Source organism: Microtus oregoni, unplaced genomic scaffold, assembly GCF_018167655.1.
Source record: "Microtus oregoni isolate MIOR12 unplaced genomic scaffold, Mior012 000003F_ref0000135, whole genome shotgun sequence".
Classification (NCBI taxonomy): Eukaryota; Metazoa; Chordata; class Mammalia; order Rodentia; family Cricetidae; genus Microtus; species Microtus oregoni.
The window spans coordinates 49,689,977-49,714,942 of NW_024543062.1; the positions used below are offsets into that span (position 1 = coordinate 49,689,977).

General features: G+C 39.2%; 1 protein-coding gene across 4 annotated transcripts in view; it reads right to left on the minus strand.

The window, feature by feature from the left end:
• Window positions 1-24,966, minus strand: part of Epb41l5 (erythrocyte membrane protein band 4.1 like 5) — a 114,332-nt gene that overhangs the window by 55,901 nt on the left and 33,465 nt on the right. For 3 of the 4 annotated variants that reach the window (XM_041648399.1, XM_041648397.1, XM_041648398.1), the window contains exons 12-16: window positions 21,941-22,110; window positions 20,420-20,526; window positions 19,031-19,058; window positions 10,915-10,954; window positions 10,428-10,543 (exon numbers count right to left, since the gene is read on the minus strand). In XM_041648399.1, coding sequence (XP_041504333.1) covers window positions 10,428-10,543; window positions 10,915-10,954; window positions 19,031-19,058; window positions 20,420-20,526; window positions 21,941-22,110 — 461 coding nt within the window. Of the gene's footprint in view, window positions 1-5,472; window positions 7,252-10,427; window positions 10,544-10,914; window positions 10,955-19,030; window positions 19,059-20,419; window positions 20,527-21,940; window positions 22,111-24,966 lie in introns of those variants that run through there. The other variant, XM_041648400.1, reaches the window with a different exon arrangement.

The window sequence follows — 24,966 nt, forward strand, 5'->3', positions numbered from 1 at the left end:
AGGCTAACTCCCAAAAGCTGTCCTCTGACCTCCACATGTGTGTGATGGAAGGCATTCCTAAACTTGCAGACAAGAATGTTTATTAAAATGTATCCCAGTGCTTGGGGAGGCAGAGGCAGGTGGGTTTCTGAGATCGAGGCCAGCTTGCTCCATACCAGCGGTTCTCGACCTTCACAACAATTCCTCATCTTGTGATGACCCCAGCCATAATATTACTTCACTGCTACTTCATAACTGTAATTCTGCTACTGTTATGAATTATAATGTAAATATCTGATATGCAGGACATCTTATGTGTGACCCTGGTGAAAAGGTTTGATGCCCAAAGGAGTCATAGTCCACAGGTTGAGAACCACTGCTCTACATTATGCTCCAGGAAAGCCAGGACTACATACAGAGACCCCCACCTAAAAAAAAAAAGATTATGATTTTTAAATACTTTTCACTTAAAAACTTAAAAATGAATTCCCAAGACCTCCTTAGTCAATCAATTCATTTTTTTGGGGGGGGGATCAATAGTCACCACCTTTCCAATTCATCAAATACTTTTGTTTATTTGCTTGTCTTTTGAGGCAAGTCTCATGCAGCTCAGACTAGCTCTAAACTAACTCACTATGTAGCACAGGATAACCCGAAATTCTGGATCTTTCTGTTTCCATCTCCCAGGTGCTAGATCACCATATTTCCAATTCACCACATTACTGCTTAAAGAGGATTGTGAAATCTGACTGATAACCTGGATACACATAATTATCCAAATCTTCCCTTCTTTCCAAACACTCCCCAAGGTATTGCTAATGCTAATTCTCCCCAAGGAAGAATTAATGTAATTTATTAAATCTAGCTTTTCAAACTCCTAGAGACTAAAGCTCCATGGCTGGACTACAGGCAAACCTATGCTATGTGAAATGGCCCACTCTGAGGTGCTCCGCATACCCTCTCAGCGCAGCTACACTAGCTCTACAGACAGGCAAGCTAGCAACCGCCTTCCCACTATTAGCCCTTAGTTTAGAAGCAATGACTAGCACCTGTAGCAAGGTATTTACTAAATATTCAATTTGTTGCAAATCCTAGCCACAAACTGAAGGCACCTACATTCTTCTTTATTAAAATTAGCTAAACCAAAACTTTTTTGCCCAACAACAGCAACAAATAAAATTACTGCTGTTGAATCTATTTTTAAAAAGGAGGTGGAAGATTATGATACTCAAGAAGTCTTCAGTCCCAATCCTCAGAGAATGTTGCTCTCCAGGTCAGGTTATCTTTTTCCTGCCAGTATAAACACAATGCTTGCCAGCTGTCAGGAACACATTGTAAAAAGCTCACTCAAGTTCTGCCACCTCCAACTGAGGCCACAGCTAGCTGCTTCTTGGGAACACAACCTTAGCCAATTAATTAGTGAAAAAAAATCGTGAGAACAAGAATGTGTTCTCAACCAGTAACAAGGTCACAGACTGCTTTTCAACATCTTTAAACAGATGCACTGCTCAAAGTACAAGTACTAACCAGCTACAGGCAGGAATCAATGAAATGATATTTAACATATTGTATGTGGGAAGTGGTGTGATTCATGTGCGTGTTCATTTTTCTTAAAATTAATTTGTGTACATGTGTGTGTTCCATGCCACCATGTGGAGATCAGAGGATAACCTGTAATAATTAGTCCCAGGGATCAAACTTAGGTCACTAGGTTGGTGGCAAGAACCTTTAACCTGTCTTTTTGGTTAAATTATGACATCATAATTTCTATACCACCAAGATTATATTCCAAAGTCAAGCCTTTATGTCAAAGCATTTTACATGTGAGTGCTCATAACAATTCTGAAAGAAAGACATAATTAATGTTGTGGTATAATTTATGTTAAAATAAAAGAAGGATTGGCAAGACAGCTCAGCAGGTAGAAGAACTCGCCTTGCAAGCCTGGTAAGCTGAGCTCAGGTTCTAGGAACCATATGAGGTGGGAGGAAGTGACTCCACAAAGTTGTTCTCTGACCTGCACATGTACCATGGAATGTACACACAGTAACAATGAAAAATAAAACTAAAACCTAAGAGAAACATTAAGTATTACTGGCACCAATGCTTTATTTTTATAAATCTGTATAAGCGCTAATATTAAGAATAAAATAAATGTATGCAATGTGGTATTATTTTCAAATCTAATGCCTAACAAACTTAAAATCAGAGGAATTGGAAATCTAGGTTAGGAAAGAAGAGCTTGTTGACAGAAAGGCTAGAGCACCAATGTTTGAGCCTATCCACGCTTCCACCATCAGAACAATCATTTCCCAGCCGCTGTGGTTCATGTTTGTGACTACAAACGGGCAGGAGTGAAGCCAGGTCCCTGCACAGAAGTACCCTTATTTCTCTTGAAAATCAAGACTCAGGACTGTCCTAGCAACCTCCCCTAGCTACTGATTTGGCAAAATGGAAAGACAAAATTGTCACAGGACCATATAAAAGTCACCTAGCAATGTTAACAAATCAAAATCATTACATCAATCAAATTTCTAGTAAATACCTCTGTAGTAAAGCAGAGAAATAATAAGCTGTGGATGGAACACTTACCATGTGCAAGGCCCTGGCTTCAATCCCCAGCACTGGGAGGAGGGCATGCAAATTAACTGTATTACCCTAAAAACAAGCTGCCTCACTGTTTAAATACTACAAACACTCAGTATAATTTTCATCATCTTTAAACAGATGGCATCGCTCAAAGTACACTTAGTAAAATTTTTAAGTCATATATATGTTCTATATATGTTTTTATATCCTGATATATTTACATAGTAACTTTTACATGTCAGGTAATGTTAGCAATTAATAATTTCCACTCAAGAGTTTAACCTTTTACAGCTGACCTAACACTTGTCTGTAAGTGTGCACACTGGGGTGCATGTTTGTAGGTCACTTCTCCGTAAAAAAGATGTTTTTACTTTTGTGTATTTTGTCTGGCCTGGAACTTGCTACGTAACTGAGCTGACCTTGAACTCCTGTTCCTCACTAAGTACTGGGATTACAGGCATGTGCTAGGACTCTCAATTTATTATTTGAATTAAGCTGGTACAATATTAAAATGTTTGTATATTAGCTGCTTTAAATACCAGGTGTATTAGTTTATCCTCAACGTCTAACAGCCCTGGTGACTGACAACACTTGGATCTTATTGAGCCCTTTGTGCTGACTATAGGAGACCGGAGAACCCTTCCTCTTAGTGCGCTCTTTCTAGCGGCCTTCTTCAGGACATAAGCGGTTAATGCTTTCTGGCTGGTGTAGGAGGGTCTTCTTTCTACATGTTGCTTTCATTGGTCAAATAAAGAAACTGCCTTGGCTTTTTGATAGTGCAGAATTTAGATAGGTGGAGTAGACTGAACAGAATGCTGGGAGAAAGAAAGCAGAGTCAGGCAGACGCCATGGCTCTCCTCTCTGAGATGGACGCTGGTTAGACTCATGCTGGTCAACCACAGTCAAGTGGCAATACACAATAATAGAGATGGGTTAAACTAATATGTGAGAGTTAGCCAAGAAGAGGCTAGAACTAATGGGCTCGGCAGTGTTTAAATGAATACAGTTTCTGTGTAATTATTTCGGGTGTAAACTAACCAGGAGGCTGGGCGCAGGGAACGCAGCCCCTTTTACAACATCTGGCTGCAATGGGTAGCATGCAGATAAGAATTTAACTGGTTGTTCTTGAATTTCTTGTACAATAAATAATTTTTTTTACAATCTTCAAATTAAAAAAATAAAAAAACAGGCACAGACAAAGACTTCTGTAACTTCATTTAAAATGTCTATGTGATTAGCATTTCAAGATTGGAAAAATGAGATCATACTTATAGACAGGTTAAAAACCTAAGAATTTTGATTTTTCTTGAGGGTCTAATACTCATGGCAATCCTCCTGCCTCACCCTCTTTCATGGATGAACTACCATACCCAGCAGAATAGTTTTAACCATAAAAGAATGATCACCAGCTCATTTATGAAGATCACTAGCTTTTCTTTTTCAACTACACCATCTATAAAAACACCACAGAAATGTCAGCTATATTCACTAGAACCAGCCAAACACTGCTCCATACACAAACACAGGGCTCTGTGCTGACGATTCCCTTTCATCAGAAGGACAACACCATAGCATGTGCTTCTGGAAGGGTTCTCTAGTCTAGACTATTTATTTTGTGACATTGAGATAGTGGTCTCACTATGTTGCTCAGGTTTGTTTCAAACTCCCAGGCGTGAAGGAACCTTCTACTTCAGTCTTCAAAACAGATGGAATTATATGTGCAGGTTAGCTTCAAAATCTGATTTTTCATAGTTACTTTTATTTGTATGTGTGCACACATAGTTGTCAAAGAGCAACTTGGAGTAGCCCCTTGTCTCCTTCTACACGTGGGCTCCAGGGTCAAATGCAGGGCATCAGAGTTAAGGACACGTGGCCTTACCTTCTGAATCACTCACTCTCCACTTCAAGTCTAAGACTCTGGTCACTGAACAGATAGTACAATGAGAGTAGAAATATGGTACAGACATTTATTTATCCAGGTTGAACCACTGGTAAACCTCGCTGCCACAGAAACGTGTATGGCCATCTTGAGGCCATCAGTCGAGAGCAGGTATTTACAGTGCAGGTTCAATAGCCCATATCCAAAATTCTTGGAACCAGAAATGTTTTCCAGTTCAGTTTAGATTTTCAAATATTTGCATGTGCACACACGAACATGTACACGCACGCACGCACACACACCTGAGTCATCTATGTTTCACAGACGTGGCCTGACAGTTAACAGATGGAATACTTTTGCTCTGCTTGCTGCTGCTGCCTTTAAACTGTAACCTATGACAGGCAGGAAACTGTTACCATATCAGTTATCTGGGGACTTAGGATTTTAGAGCAGAGATGATCAGCTTATTGATATGAGAGCTGAACGCACATGGGACCCTTAGGAGACACGACTTGACTCAACGTTGCAAACGAGACTTTGGGTGATTGCCCAGGTAGTCAGTTGTCTCTGTCAATTGTTGCACATTTTGGATATATCTCGTTTGTTAAGTAATATTTTCCCTTCTCAGATCTTTGACGGAGTTGAAGATTATATAATTGTAGTTACTCTCTTCATTATTTAGACTCCTTGAGATAGAATGTTTAGCAAAACTTTTGTTCTCAATATTGTTTGTTATATTTATTGTTATTATTGTATATAGTTGTATTTGGTTTAGTTCTGTCTTATTTAGACGAAAAGGGGAGATGTAGGGATAAGTCCCGCCCCTAAGGGGGCGTGTTCGCCTCGGGCTAATGTTTGCCTATAAATTTGGCGAGCGTGCTCCTAGCCGCTGCTTCTGCTTTCCTGGTCTCCGCAGGAACGGTGGTTCTGTAAGTCTATTTCTACATTAAAGCTATATATATATACATTTTTTACAATCTGTCTGCATTCGTTTACGCCGTTACAAACCAATACTTCCTCTGACCTCCAGAGGCACCACACTAATGTTGTACAGAGATACACAGACATACATGCAGGTGAAACACCCATTCACAGAAAATAAACAAGAATAAACAAGTCTTAAAAAGAAAAAGAAAAAACAAACACCATAGAGAATATTTAGTAACTATAACCTAAGCAAAAAAGAAACAAACAAACAAAACAAAGCAAAAGAAACCTCAAAGGGTCATACAATTAGTGCCTATTTAAAGCACCCTCTGTAATGATTGTCTTAAAAGTTGGGCTATCTAACTCTTACTCAGGATTGTTAATATTTTGAACATCCATCCCATATCTATTTATAACAAATTTAGGCAATGATCCCCTTATATGATGATAAAGCAGATCAAGACTTGCCCAGATTTCATGCTCTAAATGTTTTGGTTTACACATTTGTCTTCTACCAACAAGCCCCATTATATCTGTATCAGGAACCTACTATCAAATCCTACTGAAGTTGTCTTCCTTGCCCAGCAGGGAGAACCAGTAGGACGAAGCCAACCTCTGAGGTAAGCAGGATCAGTAAACAATAGGTTGTTTATTAAAAAGCTTTTTAGTTCAAAAGTATCAACAGTTCTCAAAATAAACTTTCAAATTTCTCCTTACATAAACTTCAGAAACTTTTCCAAAATTTAAAATATCTGTAAGAAGAAATACTGCTTCTTTACAGTAGTGTCTCCATCATCAGAAATGTACTCTACCACCTGGTTTGCCTCCAATGAATTAAACCAAAAAGCTTGAATTAACTACATTGCAAGGTTCAAAAAAAGACTAAAAGTATGAAATATATGCAACTCCTCTCAAAATGGTACCCTTTTGACTTCAGAACTTTATTTTAAGGCTATATAAGGCCAGATTAGGAAGGTGTTACATACCTGGGTGATTTGTCAAGGATTTTCAATGAGAAAGAAAAAAGTTACAGGCAAAGAAAGCTTTCCGTTTGTATTTGGTATAACCACTAGCTAGTAATGTAACCATTCAGTCCTATCTCTACGTGAATCATATTGTTTTTGCAGTTTCTAGGCCTGTGGTAACAAAATATGTTTATTAAAAATAAAGTATAGTAAATTTTTATTACAACCACAGGTCCTTAGGGAAACTAAGGCATGGGTCACTTTAGAATGCAGTATGTGAGAACGGTATTACTATGGCACCACAAAAGGCTGGGACACTATGACTGATCATGGCTCCTTTTGGGTGTGCTTTCTTGCGTCTTATTTTCTAAATTCTGTCTACTCAGATGACATGTGGGAGGATGATAACCGACAGTTTACCATAAACACAACATCCTAAGAGATTCTCTGAGTGACGCGTTAAATGTTAAAATTCTGAACACCCTTTCCAAGGCCACAGTGGTACGCATCCCCTTTCAACACAGTAGTAATGCCTGCCATCACCAGTGACAGCTTACAGCTCTTTCCGATCCCCTACCCTTCCACAGAAGTCAATTACAGCACTGTATAACTAGTGACTCGGTATGAAATAAATTCTCTCTAATGCTCCCAATGGAATCAATCCTCTATAAACATCACAAAACACATTATCAACCTGGATGGCAGAGTCCCATGGCCTAAAAGGTGTAACAGCTCATATCTCGGTCATGGCTGCACGGCCAGAAAAATGAGCATCATGGTGGGCTCCTGCATTCTTCACATTGTGCTCATGAACAAAGTCAGTGTAGTTTCTATGTGCAGTCTGGGGTGGGGGCAAGGCCCTTGTGCTCCACTGGTTTCCACCACGCTGACAGCAGTCACTGGTAGCAGAGAGCCTAGATGGTTGAGGAGTGGGAGTACAGTTAGTCAACAGGAACAGAGAACACGGATGTGTAATGGAGAAAGGCCATGTGACCAGCATGCACCACTAAGGTGAGAAGTTACCATGCAACGCTAATATTCAAGAATAGCAGAAGGGGAAATCCACACAGTTACATGGATCATGTAACGGAAAGCACCAATACGAAAAGACACATAACTAGAATCAGTTAAGTGAATTAATTAGTAAAGGAAAGTCAAAGAGGGCAAAACATTCTGTTATCTGTCCCTGCTGTTGCTGGGACACTCCCAACATAGAAATGTTTGGAATTCTTGTGGCACAAAAATTCTAAGTGAGCTTTATTCAAATATTAGAAAGAATTCTACAGAAAGGCAAGGACATATATGGAAAGGGCAATTATAAAAATGATCTCCAAATTTACATGATTTTAAAAAAGTATAATCCAGGAAATAAAATTCAGGAGCATTAAAAATAAAAGCCCTTCCCTTAGGCATTGACCAAGTTTATATCAGTGCTCCAAATTAACAATAATGATTGTCCTTTCTGTAATCAAAGTTCATAGGAGCACAAGCTGAAAGCAGCAGGCACAGATAGAGCGCAGAAGTGCCACAAGCACAGGGATTTAGATGCAGAAGTTCACAGGCATGGGCGTGTGCAGCCTAGGGAGTCACACGAGTCAGTCCTCCAGTAGAGAGAAAACACCTGCCACACTCTTGAGATGTGCAACGGGAGCACATCCTTCACATGACCAACACCAGAAAATGAGTGTTTCAAATACAAAAGGCAACTAAAATCTAGATTTTTTTTAAAAAGTAGTATTATTTTTCAAATTCTATAAAATATTAACTTAATTTTTAATATTTTTCCTTGGGAAAACTAAAAAGGAAATTTTCAAAATAAACATGGAAGGTGTACTTTTAACTATTAGTATCATTTTATTTCCTTCACTGAAATTCAACTTGCTCATCAGACTTCATAAGCAAACTTCATGACCCCTTGATATAGAAATTAAATTTGACTTGTGTTCTGGTTTACAGACACCAGATTTCCTAAGTTCTATACATTTTTGTTTTTTCATAGGGTTGGGTTATCACACTGCCCAGGCTGGCCTGGAATCATGATGTACCTGCACCCTCTTCTCAAACACCGGGATTATGGGCATGCTTTATTTGTTTTGAGATAAGGTTACTTTGCTGCTAGGATGGACTCAAATCCCAGGACTCAACAAAGCCTCTCTCTAGTCTCAGCCTTGCAAGCAGTGTCATCGGGCTTTTTGTTAATAAACAATTCATGTATTCAAGTGATATGAAATATCTTAACAAATCCTAAGTTACTGACATTAAATCATTCACCTAGTTAATGGTTTCATTTAAGATACAAGGGGGAAAAATTTGAAGACCTGAACAGGAAATAGGCTTAAACTGGCCCCGAACCATCTGCTAGAAGTAAGATGTTCCACAGGCTGTCCTGGCACCCAGTCAGTTTCCAGACTTTGTGACCACTTTCTAAAGGAGGACTGCTTTATGGCCTCTGAAATCTAAGCATGCAGACACAAAGAATGGGAGGCAGGACGCACTTTACAGAAGCCTGGAGAGTCACTAGCTATAAGACACGCCAGTGGGTGTCAGTTCCGGGCCCTGCTGACGTACTCTGAAGCTCATCAGGTTTTCAGGGTCATCTCCATTTCAGCAAAGGAGCTGTCAGCACAACCAGAGAAAGGAAGAGGGCACATGGCTCCAATTTTTTTCATTTTTCTTGAAACTGAAATCCAATATTCTCTCTAAAGGCTACACCAAAGGAACTGGTAATGTCTAACAAATCAAATTAAGCAGACTTAAATATGTACTCATTAAAATGGAATTCAATAAAGACCTAGCGTCATAGCACAGGAAGAAAACTAATCAGATTTTTGCTTGGTATTAAAGAAAGACATGCATATATTAAGACAGTTGAAGTCTGGTTACTCACTGTGTGTGACATCGGCCTCAGTGGCACATTAAAGAGATGTATTTTAACTGCCTGCTGGGCTGCTATCTTTAGCAAGAACCCAAAACTTATATCTTTTTTTTGTTAATTTTTTTTATAGTTTATTTTATGTGCATTGGTGTGAAGGTGTCAGATCCCCTGCAACTGGATCTTCAGACAGTTGTGAGCTGCAATGTGGGTGCTGGGAATTGAACCCAGGTCCTTTGGAAGAGCAGTCAGTGCTCTTAACCACTGAGCCATCTCTCCAGCCCCCCAAAACTTATATCTTAAAGAATAAAATTGTTCATATGTAGCCCTCATTTGTTACTCTTTTGGTATGCACATATGAATACATACCTAAATACCCTATATCATATTCCCTATATCATACCCTACATATATGGACAAAACAAGGGAGAATATATCCTCCTTAATTTTAACTGCAAATTATCTGGAACTGAAATAAAACATATCCAACCATCACAGGCAAAGCGTCCTGTGGTTAGTTAAGCCAACGATACCAGCGGAAAGAGTACATAGCACAGACAGAGAGAGCTACCAACCACTGCTGACCCACCACCATGAAGGAAGAGCTGGCTGCACAGAAAGCCGACCCAAACCTTGAGATCACCACAGAAACTCATTAGGTTTCAGGTATTAACAAACTAAGAGCAAGAGAAAAAGAGAAAAATCTCATGAATCATCTAGTGCATTCAATAAATAGGCACAAAGCTTGAACAGACGATATATCCATAGTACCACTCAGCCCAAATGATTTCCAGAGAGCCCTCCCCAAGCCACAGCTTTCTAGGAAAGCACAAACCCACCTGGTAAAATCCAACAAGCCACAAAGTATTCATATCTGTGTGTTTACATTTTATAAAAATAGCTTTACCTTCACTGAATTATTTCTCGAGCTCCCCAAACTGGTATATTTTTCTTTCTTCTTTTTTAGACTTTAACCAGCCATTCCCAGATCACATCAGCCAAAGTCAGCAGTCTTATGTTCTGCCTTTAAGACAGCCATCCCCCCTTCTTCATCCAAGACCTAACGCTCACCAGCCCTCTGACTGCTCAGTCTGTTCCTTTTCAGCTCACAAATATGAATAATTTGTTTTCAATCATATTTAAAGTGCTTCAAGATTATAGCTTAAAAGTTTAGAATACAATTGTGCAAGCAATATTTGGTTTAGGAAGTTAACAAACCATTTCCTGTCGCGTTGGTTTGCTGCAGAATTCTGCGGAAGATTCTCTATCTCCACCAGCACAGGACCAGAGGTTGAGGAAGGGATCACAGGAACAGGAGACCTCACACCCCAAGCCTTGGTGGAAAAATAATAAAATGCATTTGTTTTGCCTATATGTATGGTCAAAATCTAACAAATAGAAATATTAACACCAAGAAATACAACATTAAAATGGAGTGCCATCTATATAGTACATAAATGTAATATAATCAAATGTTTAATTTTAATACACTAATTTTAGGTAACAAATGAACATTCACAATGTACTGATACCCCATATTTATAGACAGAAAATGTTTACAAATCATCTGTTTTACTCGCAGTATCTTAGTAAAACAAGGACAAGTGTTGGAGGTGAGAAACGCATAAACGTTGTAAAATATCACACACTACAAATATCCAATTAATATGTGCTCTGGTGTTTTAGAAACTTACTACTGTCTTACCTGTTGGGAGTCATTATTCTGGGTTGAAGTATCATGAACACTATAATGAAAGAAAAAAAACCTATTAAAAACCCTGTATAAAAGGACTGAGGGAAGAAAGGGAGAGAGCAATGTAATTAAAATTAAAGCAATATAAATTAAAAAACCTAACCAAACAAACAAACAAACATAAAGACCCAAATAGAACAGAACTGATTAAAACTGTTTCCTTAAAAAGTATGTCAAGGGGCTGGAGAGATGACTCAGTGGTTGGGAACACTGGTTGTTCTTCCAGAGGACATGGGTTCAATTCCCAGTACCCACGTGACAGCTCACAGCCTGTAACTCCAGTACCAGTGGATCTAACACAATCACACCAATGCACATAAAATAAAAATTTAAAAAGTATGTAAAATAAGTTCAACAAAGTCATACATATCTAACTTGCATGTTAAAGCTTGAAATAGTTTGCATAGTTTGAAATCTTTCCATGGAACCTACATCAGTGACATCTTGTGTTTATAAGTCCACCCATGTAAATACATATCTTAGATGTCTTCAAGGTATTAATCCATGCTTTGATTGAGACAATGAAATCCAAGAGCAGAATTGTGGAGTCATTTGGTAAGTCTGACATAGGTATACACACATACATAAAGTTTACCTGTAATTTTACATTCTTTTATTTTTTAATGTATATATGTATAACTATAATTCTAGGTTATTATTTCTTTCCAATTTTTTTCCTTTCCTTTTTTTTTTTTTTGAGACAAGGTCTCATTACATAGTCCTGGCTGATCTGAAACTTGGTCTGTAGACCAGGCTGGCCTAGAACTCACAGAGATCTGCCTACTTCTGCTTCCCAAGTATTGGGATTAAAGGCATGTGCTTTTTTAATTTTTCAAATTAATAATTCTATATTCTCTTTTCACTTACAACCTGTACTCAAAGTATTCAGTTTTATATAATTTACACAGAATTGTTCTAGTTAGTATGGATAATATGGTAATGGGATTTAAGCTTCATCAGAAACATTACACATTTGCAAAACACCCTTTATTTAAAATAACAAGAATTTTAAAAGTTTTTTCTTTTTTTAAACCTTTACTTTGTACATGTTCGGAGGTCAGGAAAACCGGCCAGAGGTTATCTCCTTTCACCATACGGGTCCTGAGAACTGTACCCAGGACATCAGGCTCTGGGGCAGATGCCTTTATCTCTACCTCTCCCATTTAAAAACAAAGAAAACAATTCATTCTATTTTTATTTATGTATGTGTATCCATGTGTACACCTGGATAGGGTACCCGAAGATGCCAAAAGAAGGCTTGGATCCCATGGGGCTGAGGTTATAGGCAGTTGTGGGCTGCTCAATGTGAGAACTGAGAATCAAAATTGGGTCCTCTGAAAAACAGCCAAGCAGTCTTAACCACTGAATCTCAATTATTACTTTACTTTATTATTGACTATTAAGGGTCCTGGATTTCCAAGAGACCCAGATTTGATTCCCAGCTCCCTCTTCCCTTTTTTCTAAGGAGTCATGTTTGCTCTTCCCAGACTGTAGGATCCTGGTGAAAATGACTTCCTGGTCTACACATTAAATCCCTTCAAGCCTACCTGGAGCATAAGTTAGCCTCAATAAGTCTATGATTCTTTTGTTACTTTCAAACATTTCTTTCAGCTAGGAATAACTTCAGTAACAACAAAAACAATTTACACTTGAGAAAAGCATCTCTCATAACTACCGTATTAAGTCAATCAAAACTTCCTATTTAGATCATATGAAATGTAAAAACCATTATTTTTCTTAGAATTTCTTAATAATTAAAAAGTAGGGATTGGGATGTAGTTCACTGGTAGAAAGCTTATCTAGCACCCAGGAGGTCCTGAGTTTGATGTTTAGTACCAAAAACAGAAACAAAGCATCATCAATGAAGAGACAACTGAGGTTAATTCAAGACACTTGATGAAGGGAACTATGTCAGCACAAGATATCCCAAGACCAAGTTCTCAGCACTAAAGAGACCTATTTGCCCCACTTCCCACCCCCAGAGGGACAAAGGACAGGGAATAAGAGACAAAGACAGGAGACAGAAAAGGGAAAAGGAACAAGGGAGAGGAGGAAGGGATATCTGTCCCAGGTAGGGGGAGACATGACAAGGACAACGACAATGACATAGGACTGCCTCTAGATACAGGGAGACAGACGTGGCACATAGGAAAATGGTGGCTTATAAACCAGAAGGGGAACTCTGTGATAGAATGATGTGTTCAGTTTTAATTGGGCATGTTAATTAGTGTAGCCAAAGGGGACATCTGATTGCTGGATTTTAATACTTTTTTAGCTGGACCTTGGTAGTCAGTCTAAGAAAGAGGAAGGCACCAAATAGGGGACAGACCTTATGGCTAGCTTCAAGAATTGATCTAGAAGGTTTTTAGCAAGGCAGACGGAATTGGGGAGAAGGGCAAGGCCATGTTTGCCATGTTCTGGCTGGCTAGACTTCATTTCACCTGGTTTGTGAATTTGATCAGAAATATATATTCAGAGCATCTTAGAGAAGGGCTTTGTAAAGGACCACAAGCAGTAACTGCCCCCTTTGCTCATATATAGCTCGCTTTCGCCCTCCATCCAGGTACAACAGCACCTGCCCACAGTCCCACTGCTCAGTGAGAAGGAAGCTCAAGGAGAGTCTCTTGAGTTCAGATCATGGGGCTAGCTTGTGCAGCATACCAAGGCCTCTTCATTTAGAAAAAGAACACAGTATTAGTAACCATGAACATCAACTATCCTTGAAAATACTACCCTTTCTTAAGGGTACTAAGTTTGTACTTTTAGTACAAACTCACCAGGAGAGACCGACACCAGCAATTTACAAACATGCTATTCAAACTGGTACATTTTATGAAGCAGCAAAGCGAAAGGTCGAGAAATGTTTCAGGTCAAATAGTTAGACTATAAAAAAGGCACTGTTCTCCATGGCTCACTGGAGCAAAACAATTCATGAAACAGAACGGCAAGGTCAAGAGTGAAGGGCATGCATGCCAGTCCAAAGTCAGGTGTCCTGAGACTGTATGAAAGAAAGGTGCCTAGTTGTTGTAATAGGAGCTGCGGGCTGTGTTCCGCCACCCAGCTCCCGCCACCGGCTAGCTTTACCCAAAATAACAACATACAAACTGTATTCTTTTAAACATTGCTTGGCCCATTATATCTAGCCTCTTCTCGGCTAACTCTCACACCTGGACTAGCCCATTTCTAATAATGTGTGTAACACCCCAAGGTGCGCTTACCGGGAAGATTCTAGCCTACGTCCATCCTGGGTCGGAGCCATCGCGTCTGCCCGGGAGAGGGGAGCATGGCCTCTGAGCTTACTTCCTCTTCCTCCCAGCATTCTGTTCTGTTTACTCCGCCTACCTAATTTTCTACCTATCAGGGCCAAGCAGTTTTCTTTAATTGACCAATGAAAGCAACAGATAGAAATATGACCTTCCTACATCATTTCCCCTTTTTCTGTTTAAAAAGGAAAGGCTTTCACTTTAACATAGTAAAATTACATATAACAAAACAGTTATCAAGTAAGAATTACAGTTACAATATTAATATCTATTTTATCTTTTATCATGACTAAGGAAAACTGTAACTATAACTAACTATTCTTCAACTCCATCAAAGACTCCAGAAAGATACAATATTACCTAAGCAAACAAGAAATAAGCAACTTTCAAACTCTAGAAATGACAGAGACATCTCACTGCCTGGACAGTCACCCAAAGTTCCTCTGTACCGTTGGGGCATCCATCTTCAGCCTTCAGGCCCGTGGTATCCAGCAGACATTTCCATGAAGCAGGAAAATTCAAAGTCAGTTCAGTCACTATCTGTTGTGTCCTGCAGAATGTCTTGCAGACTCCTTCATGAATCGGGAACCCCGAAAGATCATCTCACCTTTAGGCAAATTCAGTAGTCCTCTCTCTGTGGGTTCTCTGTGTCCATTTTATGCAATAGTCCAGGCAAGAGCAGTTTCTTGCCCAAATGGCTATCAAACTCCATAAGGATCCTCTTCGATGCCCATCTTCTTCTTGAAGTAGATTGGTGTTTCCAGGAGCAGACATGTCTCATTGTCATGAAAAACCCTAAGTTATTAAAACATCAAATAGCATATTCCGTAGTCTTTGAAAGATATGAAGAATGCCTATCTAAAATATATCCATGCACATCTAGAAAATCTAACTAACATGACTACAAACTTGACTATTATAGATGATTAGCTATTAACAACCTTCAGTGGGAACAAGCTGTCTCTTCATTTAACTTCTGAAAGACTACTATATATGTATTCATACACACACTTTAAGATTAAGATTTATTTATGTGTAGGTGTCTGTGTGTAAGTAATACATTTAAGTGTATATATCTTTGCAGGCTAACTCAGATTATTTGGAGCTGTGAGCCTTTTATAACTTTTGGGATTATAATTATAATCACTTCTCCCTTCTCTTTCCTCCCTCCAAAGGGTCATCATTTCTTTCTTTTCTTTTAATAATTTTTTTATTCATTTTATATAACAACCACAGTTCCCCCTCCCTCTCCTCCTCCTTGTTCCCCTACCTCCCCCAACCCACCCCCCAACCACTCCTCTGAAAAGGTAAGGCCTCCCATGGGGAGTCAACAGAGTCTAGCACATTAAGTTGAGGCAAGACCAAGTCCCTCCCTCTGCATCAAGGCTGAGCAAAGCATCCCACAACAGGGAATGGGGTACAAAAAGCCAGCTCATGCATCAGCAATGGATCCTGAAGGGGCCATCATTTCTTAAGTAGCCTATTTCTGTGGTCTTCTAAAGTGAAAAGCATCACTAATGAAGAGACAGTGACATATATCCATTAAAGTGAAATTAACTCCAATTCTAGAAAAGAGACCATGTTTATTATACTCACTATGTTCTGATTAAAAATCTGAATTTCAAAACACCTTAGAGAAGGGACTTTAACTTTACAAATAAAAACTTAATTGTTCCCCATCATGTCTCTGCTTAAATATTTTCTTTCTGTTTCTACTACTTTCATGATATACCTTTAGGGTGAAATGTCATGTCCTAGTCTGTTTCAAGAAAGCAAGATATGATCAATGACAACAACACTATTAAAAAACACAAAGAGCTAATATTCCTTCCCAATTTCTTTGCAAGTACAGCTTCTAAATAATTCAAAAGAAAAACAAACAACCCAAAGCAGATAGCCCAGAGAGGCATAAAACTTCCTTTTTAATCTGAAGCTTTACAAGAGAAACCCATGGCTCCCCATAACTCCATATTCATTTTAGTCTTAACAGCATCAAGAGTCCCTGTTCACAACAGCAAAGTGTTTCTGTAATGGATCACTAATCATAACCTGGCTCCAACAGTTCTAAGTGAAGAAAACTGTAGAGGAAAACTCAGAGGTCAGCAGGAGTGCCACCCCTAGAGCCCTCACGGTGTAGCTCTCACCTCCACATGGTACTGTGTTAATGCACAACTACACACTAAACATGCATTGCTACAAACTTAAACACACTAAATAAACAGATAAATAAATGTAATAGAAATTTCTTTTAAGGTATGGTTGACTACTCAGTATCTGAAAATAAGAAGCCTCTTTGAAGAATTTCAAATTCAGACAGATTTGACACCCACCCACAACCCACAGAAAGGTTGTTTGCTGGTTTTATTAAAATAATTATTATATTTGTATAATATATGAAAACTTATAGCACATAGAATTACAATTTATTTATAAATTATAAAGTGAAAATAATAGTTATTATTATTTTGTGTCTTTTTTGAGACAAGGTCTTGCAAGAGTAGACCAAGCTAGCCTCAGACTCATCCAGATCCAGGACTCTGCCTCCCAAGTGCTGGGATTAAAGCTGTGTATGCTTTGAATTTGACTGCTTAATAAGCATTCTGGAAGACATCAATATACAGTTGCTTTTTTTTTTTTTTCTGGAGACAGGGTTTCTCTGTAGCTTTGGTTCCTGTCCTGGAACCAGCTCTTGTAGACCAGGCTGGCCTCGAACTCAGAGATCCACCTGCCTCTGCCTCCCGAGTGCTGGGATTAAAGGCATGTGCCACCACCGCCCGAAGTTGTTTTTGAAAAACATTTTAACACATACTACTGAAATTAATGGAGCCATTATAATTATGTCTTTTAAAGGGACATTTAAAGTGACTGAAATAATAATCAATACACTTTCTTTTTTTAAAATATTTATTTATTTGTTATGTATACAATATTCTGTCTGTGTATATGTCTGCAGGCCAGAAGAGGGCACCAGACCTCATTACAGGTGGTTGTGAGCCACCATGTGGTTGTCGGGAATTGAACTCAGGACCTTTGGAAGAGCAGGCAATGCTCTTAACCACTGAGCCATCTCTCCAGCCCCCATCAATACACTTTCTAACAAAAAACAGATTTACAATATTCACACATATGGGGAAATTAAACAATATTTTCCTAAATAAGTAATAGTTCTAAGGAGAAATCATGGGTTAGAAAACAATGTGGGGCGCTGGGAGGGCGGTGGTGGCGCACGCCTTTAATCCCAGCACTCGGGAGGCAGAGGCAGGTGAATCTCTGTGAGTTTGAGACCAGCCTGGTCTACAGAGCTAGTTCCAGGACAGGCTCCAAAGCCACAGAGAAACCCTGTCTCGAAAAAACAAAAACCAAAACCAAAAAAAAAAAAAAAAAAAAAAAAAAAAACAAAAACCCCAATGTGGGATGAAGCAAAACAGTGCAAACGAAACATACCAAGAGATACAGAATGCAATTAAATAGTGCTCAAGGGGAAGTTGACAGTTGGACGCTTCTGCCAGCCGAGGTTAGTTCAAGCCAATCAGGCAGTATAGAAAGGCTGAAGCCCCGGGATCAGAGGTTCACATTTAGTCAGGGTACACAGCAAGCTTGGCATCTAATGAGACCTTGTCTCAAAACTTGAAAAATAAACAAAGGTCTCAAATGACCAAGCCACACCTTCAGATAATACAGAGAGAACAAGAAGTTGGGTGTGGTGGTACAGCCTTCTGAAGGCCTGGGCTTAGAAGGTCAGGCAGAAAGACCACAAGTTTAAGGCTAGTGTGGGGCATCTAAAGAGCTTGTTTCAAACAACTAAGAAACAGGCTAGGCCTGGTAGGCAAGCAGTGAGTTCCAGGTCAGCCAGGGCTGTAAAATGAGACTCTGTCTCAAAAACAAACAGGAAACAAGAAAACCAAGAAGCATTTGGGGATGTAGCTCTGTCGTAGAGCACTTTGTGGAGCTAGCACCCACAAGGTCCTGGGTAACAAAAAACAAGAAGGAAAGCAAGAAGAAGAGGAAGAAGTAGCCAGAGCAAACTAAATCTTAAGTAAGAAGGAACAAATAATAGAGCAAGAATTAACGAAAGGCTAACAAACTAACAAATACTCAGCTGGACTGACCAAGAAAAAAGCGAGAAATCAGTTAGAATCAGGTAGAGCATAATTGTGTTACAGAAACAAGACTGGAAAACTACAAACTACATTCCTAGGAATTAAGATAGGTTAAAAAATATGTCTACAAAAGGTGATTGAATTAAGAATTTAAAAAGTGGCCTAGAGAAAATCCAAGTTAGATGGTTTTAATAAATACTATCAGTGTTAAGAAATTCATATCAATTCCTTACAAAAATCTCAAAAAATAGGAGAGGAAGGATTATTTACCAACTTATTCTGTGAGGTCATGAATTGCTCTCATACCAAAACTGGATAGTCTAAGTAAAGCACAGACCAATACCTCTGATGAATACAGACACACAGATCAACAAATACTAGGAAGCCAGATCCAGTAACATGGTAGCATGAACTGTATACCATGATCAAGTGCAATCCCATCTAGAATAATATTGCTTCCCTGCAAACCCACCTTTCTTCTTTGATGTTATCAATATGAACAACATTCTACTTCTATATGCAGCTAAATTTTTCTGAATGTCAATTTTTTCTAATGTTTCTTTGTTCCCTATTATCCTCCCGATACCTATGAAACTGATTAATTGGCAAGGTCTCCAACAAATATGTTTAATTAATGATAGCAACTATATAAATTATCTAAATATGTAAATTGTCTCAGTTCCTACATTGCAAGGAATTACTCACCCAAGATCTTCAGGTTTTGTTGTGCTTGCTGACAAGAGAAAAGATAACATCTTATTAGTTCACCCTGCGTGACAAATTGCTGTACTATTCACAGTAAAACCATGACTAACTGTGAAAACACAGAGGCCATGCTGCAGGGCAGACCAGCATCGCCAGCAGCAGCCTCTTGTATTTTTCAATAAAACACTGCACATGTTTTCTTCTCCAGGATTTCACTTTTGTTATGTGGACTAGAGTGTGGCTATGCTGGCTATGCGCACAAGAGCACAGGTCCCCTGTCCTCAGAAGACAGCATCAGAACCCTTTGCGTTGAAGTAACGGGTACATTTGAGCCACTTGATGTGGGTGCTGGAGCCAAATTTGGGTCCTTTGCAAGAGAGGCACACTCTCCTAACTGTTGAGCCACCTCTCTAGGATGCAGTCTGAGGACAGGATCGCCCTTTGAGTCCGAGGAGTCTGTAGAGGTAAAAGGTCTCTCTATTGGCTGGCTGCACTGCTTCTCTGATCTCTCAGCTTTCACCCCCTAATATCTGACCCTGGGTCTTATTTATTAAGACCAATTAGAATTTACGCTACATTACAGAGTTGAAGTATCTTAAGTGGCAAATGATATTTATGAATTTGTAAATATCTATGTATGACAGACATTGATAATTTAACAGTAATTACAGTATCATCCACTCATTTTTATATTGTTTTACTGTGTGTCTCTGTGCAGAATGTGTGTATGTGTGTGTGTGTGTGTAGGTCAGCAGATAACTTTGTGGAGTCTGTTTTTTTTCCCCATTATGTAGGTCTTGGGGACTAAACAGGTTAATCAGATTTGACGGCAAGCTCCTTTATCCACTAAACCATTTATAAAGTGCCTTTATCTCACCAGTCTAGAGAGATGACTCAGAAGTTAAGAGTACTTGCTGCTCTGCCAAAGGACCTGGTTCAAGTCTCAGCATCTACATGACAGCTCACAACTGCCTGCAACTCCAGTTCCAGGGCACTGACATGGTTCATAAAACAGCATGCATGCACACATGCATGGACAAGCCCCCAAATAAAAAATTTAATGTATTCTTTACATGCTAAAATTAAAAAAAAAAATTCAAGGGGTTGGAGTGGCATTTCATCATGAGATTTGAAAGACAAGAGAGAAAATACTGCTCTAAAGCAAACAAAAATACCGCTGAGAACATCTACTGAACTGTGCTTACTATTAAAATTAGTCTCAGTTAATTACAGAAGTCATTATAATGTAGCATATGAAGCTCATACAGAACAGTTTTAATAATTAAAAAGACTTAAGAAGACTCACGCAGCGTCCTCTCCAGCACACAAGGAGTGCTAGCACATGAAGACTGGAAAAGAAGGACAAGATTTGAACAGGACTGGACTTACCTTTCATCTGTAGGGTCCGCCGGGAGTATCGCTTGCTGGGCCTTCTTTCAAAGGAGGTCGATCTTCTTGCTTTGTTAGTTTTTGTGGTCTGATATTCAGTTTTCCCACTAAAATAAATGAGGCAAGTCAACAGTAAGACAATCTAAGGCAATCAGGCAGAAGAGTAAGATGTTTGCACTCAGATTATCCTGTAAAGCATTCAAAAGGGAACCACTACCAATAGTTGTGACTTTTCCTCTTTAGCAAAATTTTTTTTAATCATCCAGGTTTTGGTAAATTATGTAACAGTAATAATACAGGATTTCTCCCTAAGCATGTATATCACCTACAAACATATTAAATCAGGAGAGAATGTCCATGCATTCTCTAATTTCCTATCCACATGTATCAATGTAAATGTGTAATCCAGAACAAGATTTCCAGTTAATTCTCCTTCTGTGGTCCTACGGATTGAACTACAGGCTTATACATGCTTTCAAGCACTCTACCAATGGGCTATGTCCTCAGCCCTAGCTCCAGTTACTTTTTCTATTATTTCCACAAAAATTTTTTTTCCAGAAATGCTTTTAAAAACTACTCTTGTACTTCTTTGGTTTCCAGCTAAGAAGAAAATGCGTAAGCATTTCTGACATGGTAGAAGAGAAATTATATTAAGAATCTGTGCATGACTTGCTACCTTACTGGCTTGGCCATCCCTTCTTTAGTTGATTCCAATGGCACACTCAAGACTCAACCTGAGCAGCTACTTGAACGTAACAAGAACTGAAGCGTTTCAAATTCATGGCAAAGGAGTCAGTGAAAGCAATTGATTTTTGGGTTTCTAGAGACCTACAGTCGATGTAGGTGGGCCTTCTTTCTATGTGTTGCTTTCATTGGTTAATTAATAAAGAAACTGCTTGGCCTGATAGGTCAGAGCATAGGTGGGTGGAGTAGACAGAACAGAATGCTGGGAAGAAGGGAAGTGAGGCAGATACCATGATTCTCCGACCTGAGATGGACACAGGTTAGGTAAGCCACCACCTTGTGGTGTTACACAGATTACTAAATAAGGGTTAAAGCAAGATGTGAGAATTAGCCAATAAGAGGCTGGAACTAATGGGCCAAGCAGTGTTTAAAAGAATACATTTTGTGTGTTGTCATTTCGGGTGGAAAGCTAGCCGTGCAGAAGCCAGGTGGGATGAAAAGCAGGCCTGCTTGCCTCATCACTACGAACAGTATTATTCGTATTAATTCCCCATACAATTTTCTGTATGAACACAACCTGTCAGATGGAGAATCCACCTTGTTAAATAAATGTAAATTGTGGCATGAATAGTATATATAAAATCAATAATTGATTTCCTGTCTAGTCAAGAAATTATTAACCGTAACATTACTTCTTTAAAAATTTTAGCCAATAAGTATCTTTGGCAACATACTTTATTTCTCTGTCTTTGTTTCTGTCTCAGTAAAATCAGTGTTGTTTTAACTTTTCTGGTCTGTATGCAAGAGAGGGTAATGTGAAAACTTAGGGGAATTAACCTATATCTAAATCGTGATCCTAGTCGAATGAATCCCGATCGATGAGAACTCTTTTGGACAGGTCCTCGGAGACGGAAGAAGGCGTGGTGCTCCACTGCACATTTCCATAAGTGTTTGCAGGCCTTTGGATGATCCAGTCTAAAGACAAAGGTGTGCTCTTGTTCTTTACCCTAAAAAAGACAAAGTGGTGTTTATTAAGTCACATCTCCTATTTCTGCAATACAAATACAACTGTACCAATACCAAAAGGCAGCTAAGCATGTGGCGAATGCCCGTAATCCTAGTAACCAGGTAAAATGCCACTAGGTCAGGGCCAGCATTACATACACAGTAAGCGCCAGGCCAGCTAGACAAGAGACCTTGTGTCAAAATAAATCAACGCAGAAAGGTAAATAGTAAAGTTTCAGGAGACATGGTTCAGTGGTTAAGAGCACTGCTTTTTCAGGACATCTGTTTGATTCCCAGCACCTACATCAGGCAGCTCACAGCAGTCTCTAAATCTAGCTCAAGGCGAGCTCACGTCTCCAAGTTCATCTGCACTAACCACCCACCCACCCACTACATATAATTAAAAATAAAATAAACCTTAAAAAAATAAAAAAGCATCTAGTTTGTTCTCGGAAACTTTTGGGGGATGGGCGACTATGGTGCTGGCCAACCAGTCTTGTCAAATAGGTGAGCTTCAGGTTTAGTAGAGACCCTGTTGCAAAACAGGGTGGAAAGTAATCAACACCTAATATCTGGTCCCATAAACATGTACACACATGTGCACCTCCATGTACACTTCCATATAGACAGTCACATACAACACTCATGAAAAGTCCAGAGGCCATTAAAAAAAAAAGTGCTACGATGGGTATGGTAGTGCACACCTTTAGTCCCAGCACTTAGGAGGCAGACAAATCTCTGAGTTTGAGGCCAGCCTGGTCTACACAGCAAGTTCCAGGATTAGCCAGAGCTGCTGCACAAAGGAACCCTGTCTCGAAAATCAAAAGTAAAAACAAACAACTCCCCCCCCAAAAGAAAACCCAACCAAACTACTCTCATAGTGTTGGAAGGAGCCATAAAAGCTTGCTAAGGAAGAAAAGCAGTGAGTAGCAGCCCTGACTCTAATGCCTACAAGTCACAGCAAGACATTCATTACTAAAGGTGCAATGATGAGTGGCACTCAGATCTGGGCAGCAACCAATGGTCACTTAACTGATGAACTTGAGGTCTGCTTACTAAAAGGAATCTGGCATTGTAAACTCAGCCAACTACCTGTGGCTGGTGAGGCCATGGAATCTAGAGAACCTATTATAGCCACACTCCTAAACCAGTGTACTTTCAAACTGTATCCTAAATACATTTCTTTAGATCCACAATTAAATGTGATGCTCACCCCTCATCAAAGAAGCTGCTTTCAGAGGCAGACAGATACCATTACAGAAAAACACATCTGGTCAAAAGGCAGAGAGAGACCAAATTGGCCATGGGCTGTTAGTCCCCAATTAATATATTTACACTATAACCCCTACAGTTTAGAGCTTAGGGAACATTGCAGGAGGGGGAGGTACTGTAAGAGCCAGAGGATCAGAACATTTGAACAGAGAGATAGTTTCTTATGAAAAAAGGGAGGGGGTCAACCTGGGAGGAAATGAGGAAAGGGGGATGAATGTGATCTTAAAGCCTGGCCTCAAAACCAAGTAACTATCACCACCTTGTTGCTTTCCACCTCCAGTTTAGAGAGTAGAGAACTTGTTTTCTTGTTTGCATTTGTTTTCTGAAACTGAGTCTCATTGTAGTTGAAGCAGTCATTGAACTCCTGTTCCTTTTACCTCTACTTCTAAAGGTCTGACATTAGAGGTATAAACTCCATGTGATGTAAAAGGGAGGAAAAAGCTTAGCAAGGGTGATGGCGGTGAACGTCTTTAAACCTCCACTTGGGAGGCAGAGGCAGGAGGATCTCTGAGTTTGAGGCCAGCCTGGTCTCAGAATGAGCTCCAGGGCAAAAAAACAAACAACCAAACAAAAAACAAAACCAACCAACCAACCAACCAAACAAACAAAAACCCAACAAACAAACTTGTGTGTGTACCAGCCTATGTGCCATGGCACACACATGGAGGTCAGAGGATAACTTGAACTTGTGTGTGTGTGTGTGTGTGTGTGTGTGTGTGTGTGTACCAGCCTGTGTGCCATGGCACACACATGGAGGTCAGAGGATAACTTGAGTTAGTTTTGCCTTCCATCACAAGGGTCCCAAAGATCAAACTCAGGTCATTAGGTCTGCAAACAAGGCCTTTAACCACTGAGCCATCTCACTGGCCCAAAATGTAGGATTTTTGGTCAGAAAGTTTGAAAATCATCAAACTTCAGCAAGATACAAAGGTAGGTAAATTCCTAGGAACTAAGCAAAATAGAAATCTAAAATATCATTGAAAACAAAACAAACTAGAACTCGGAACCTTTGTATCTTCTGGACTTTTGTTTTATAAAATACATCTCAGGAAACATAAACAAGGGAGAAAAAAATCAAAATCTTCCAAAATTAAAGCCACCGCACACAACAGACACAGTAGTTTGAATGAAATACTGTCAAAACAAATGAAAAAGGGGGGTGGGAGGAACTAGTGAGGAGGCAATGAGGGTAAAGCTGGTGGAAGCACTTTATATGAAGATAAGAAATTCTCAAATACAAATTTCTTTTTGAAAATTCAAAACCAGTACCATAACACCCACTTACTGTATTATTAAGTTCTTTCACATCAATTCCATTTTTCTTGGTTATGCATCATTTTAATTATGAAAACGATGTCACGAGCATAACTGTCTATCTGTTTGCAGACTGGCCAAGATCATATATTTCCACATTCCCACTAATCACTACACTATTAAAATAACTTCTCCATGGGACAATCAACTGCACGTGAATTCCCCTGAGAATATGTTTCTTATTCATTCTGGGAAGTAAAAAGCAACATACTATATCAGCAACAAAAATTCCTTTTCTGTTTAATAAATGTACAGGTTTACTTGTAACAAGA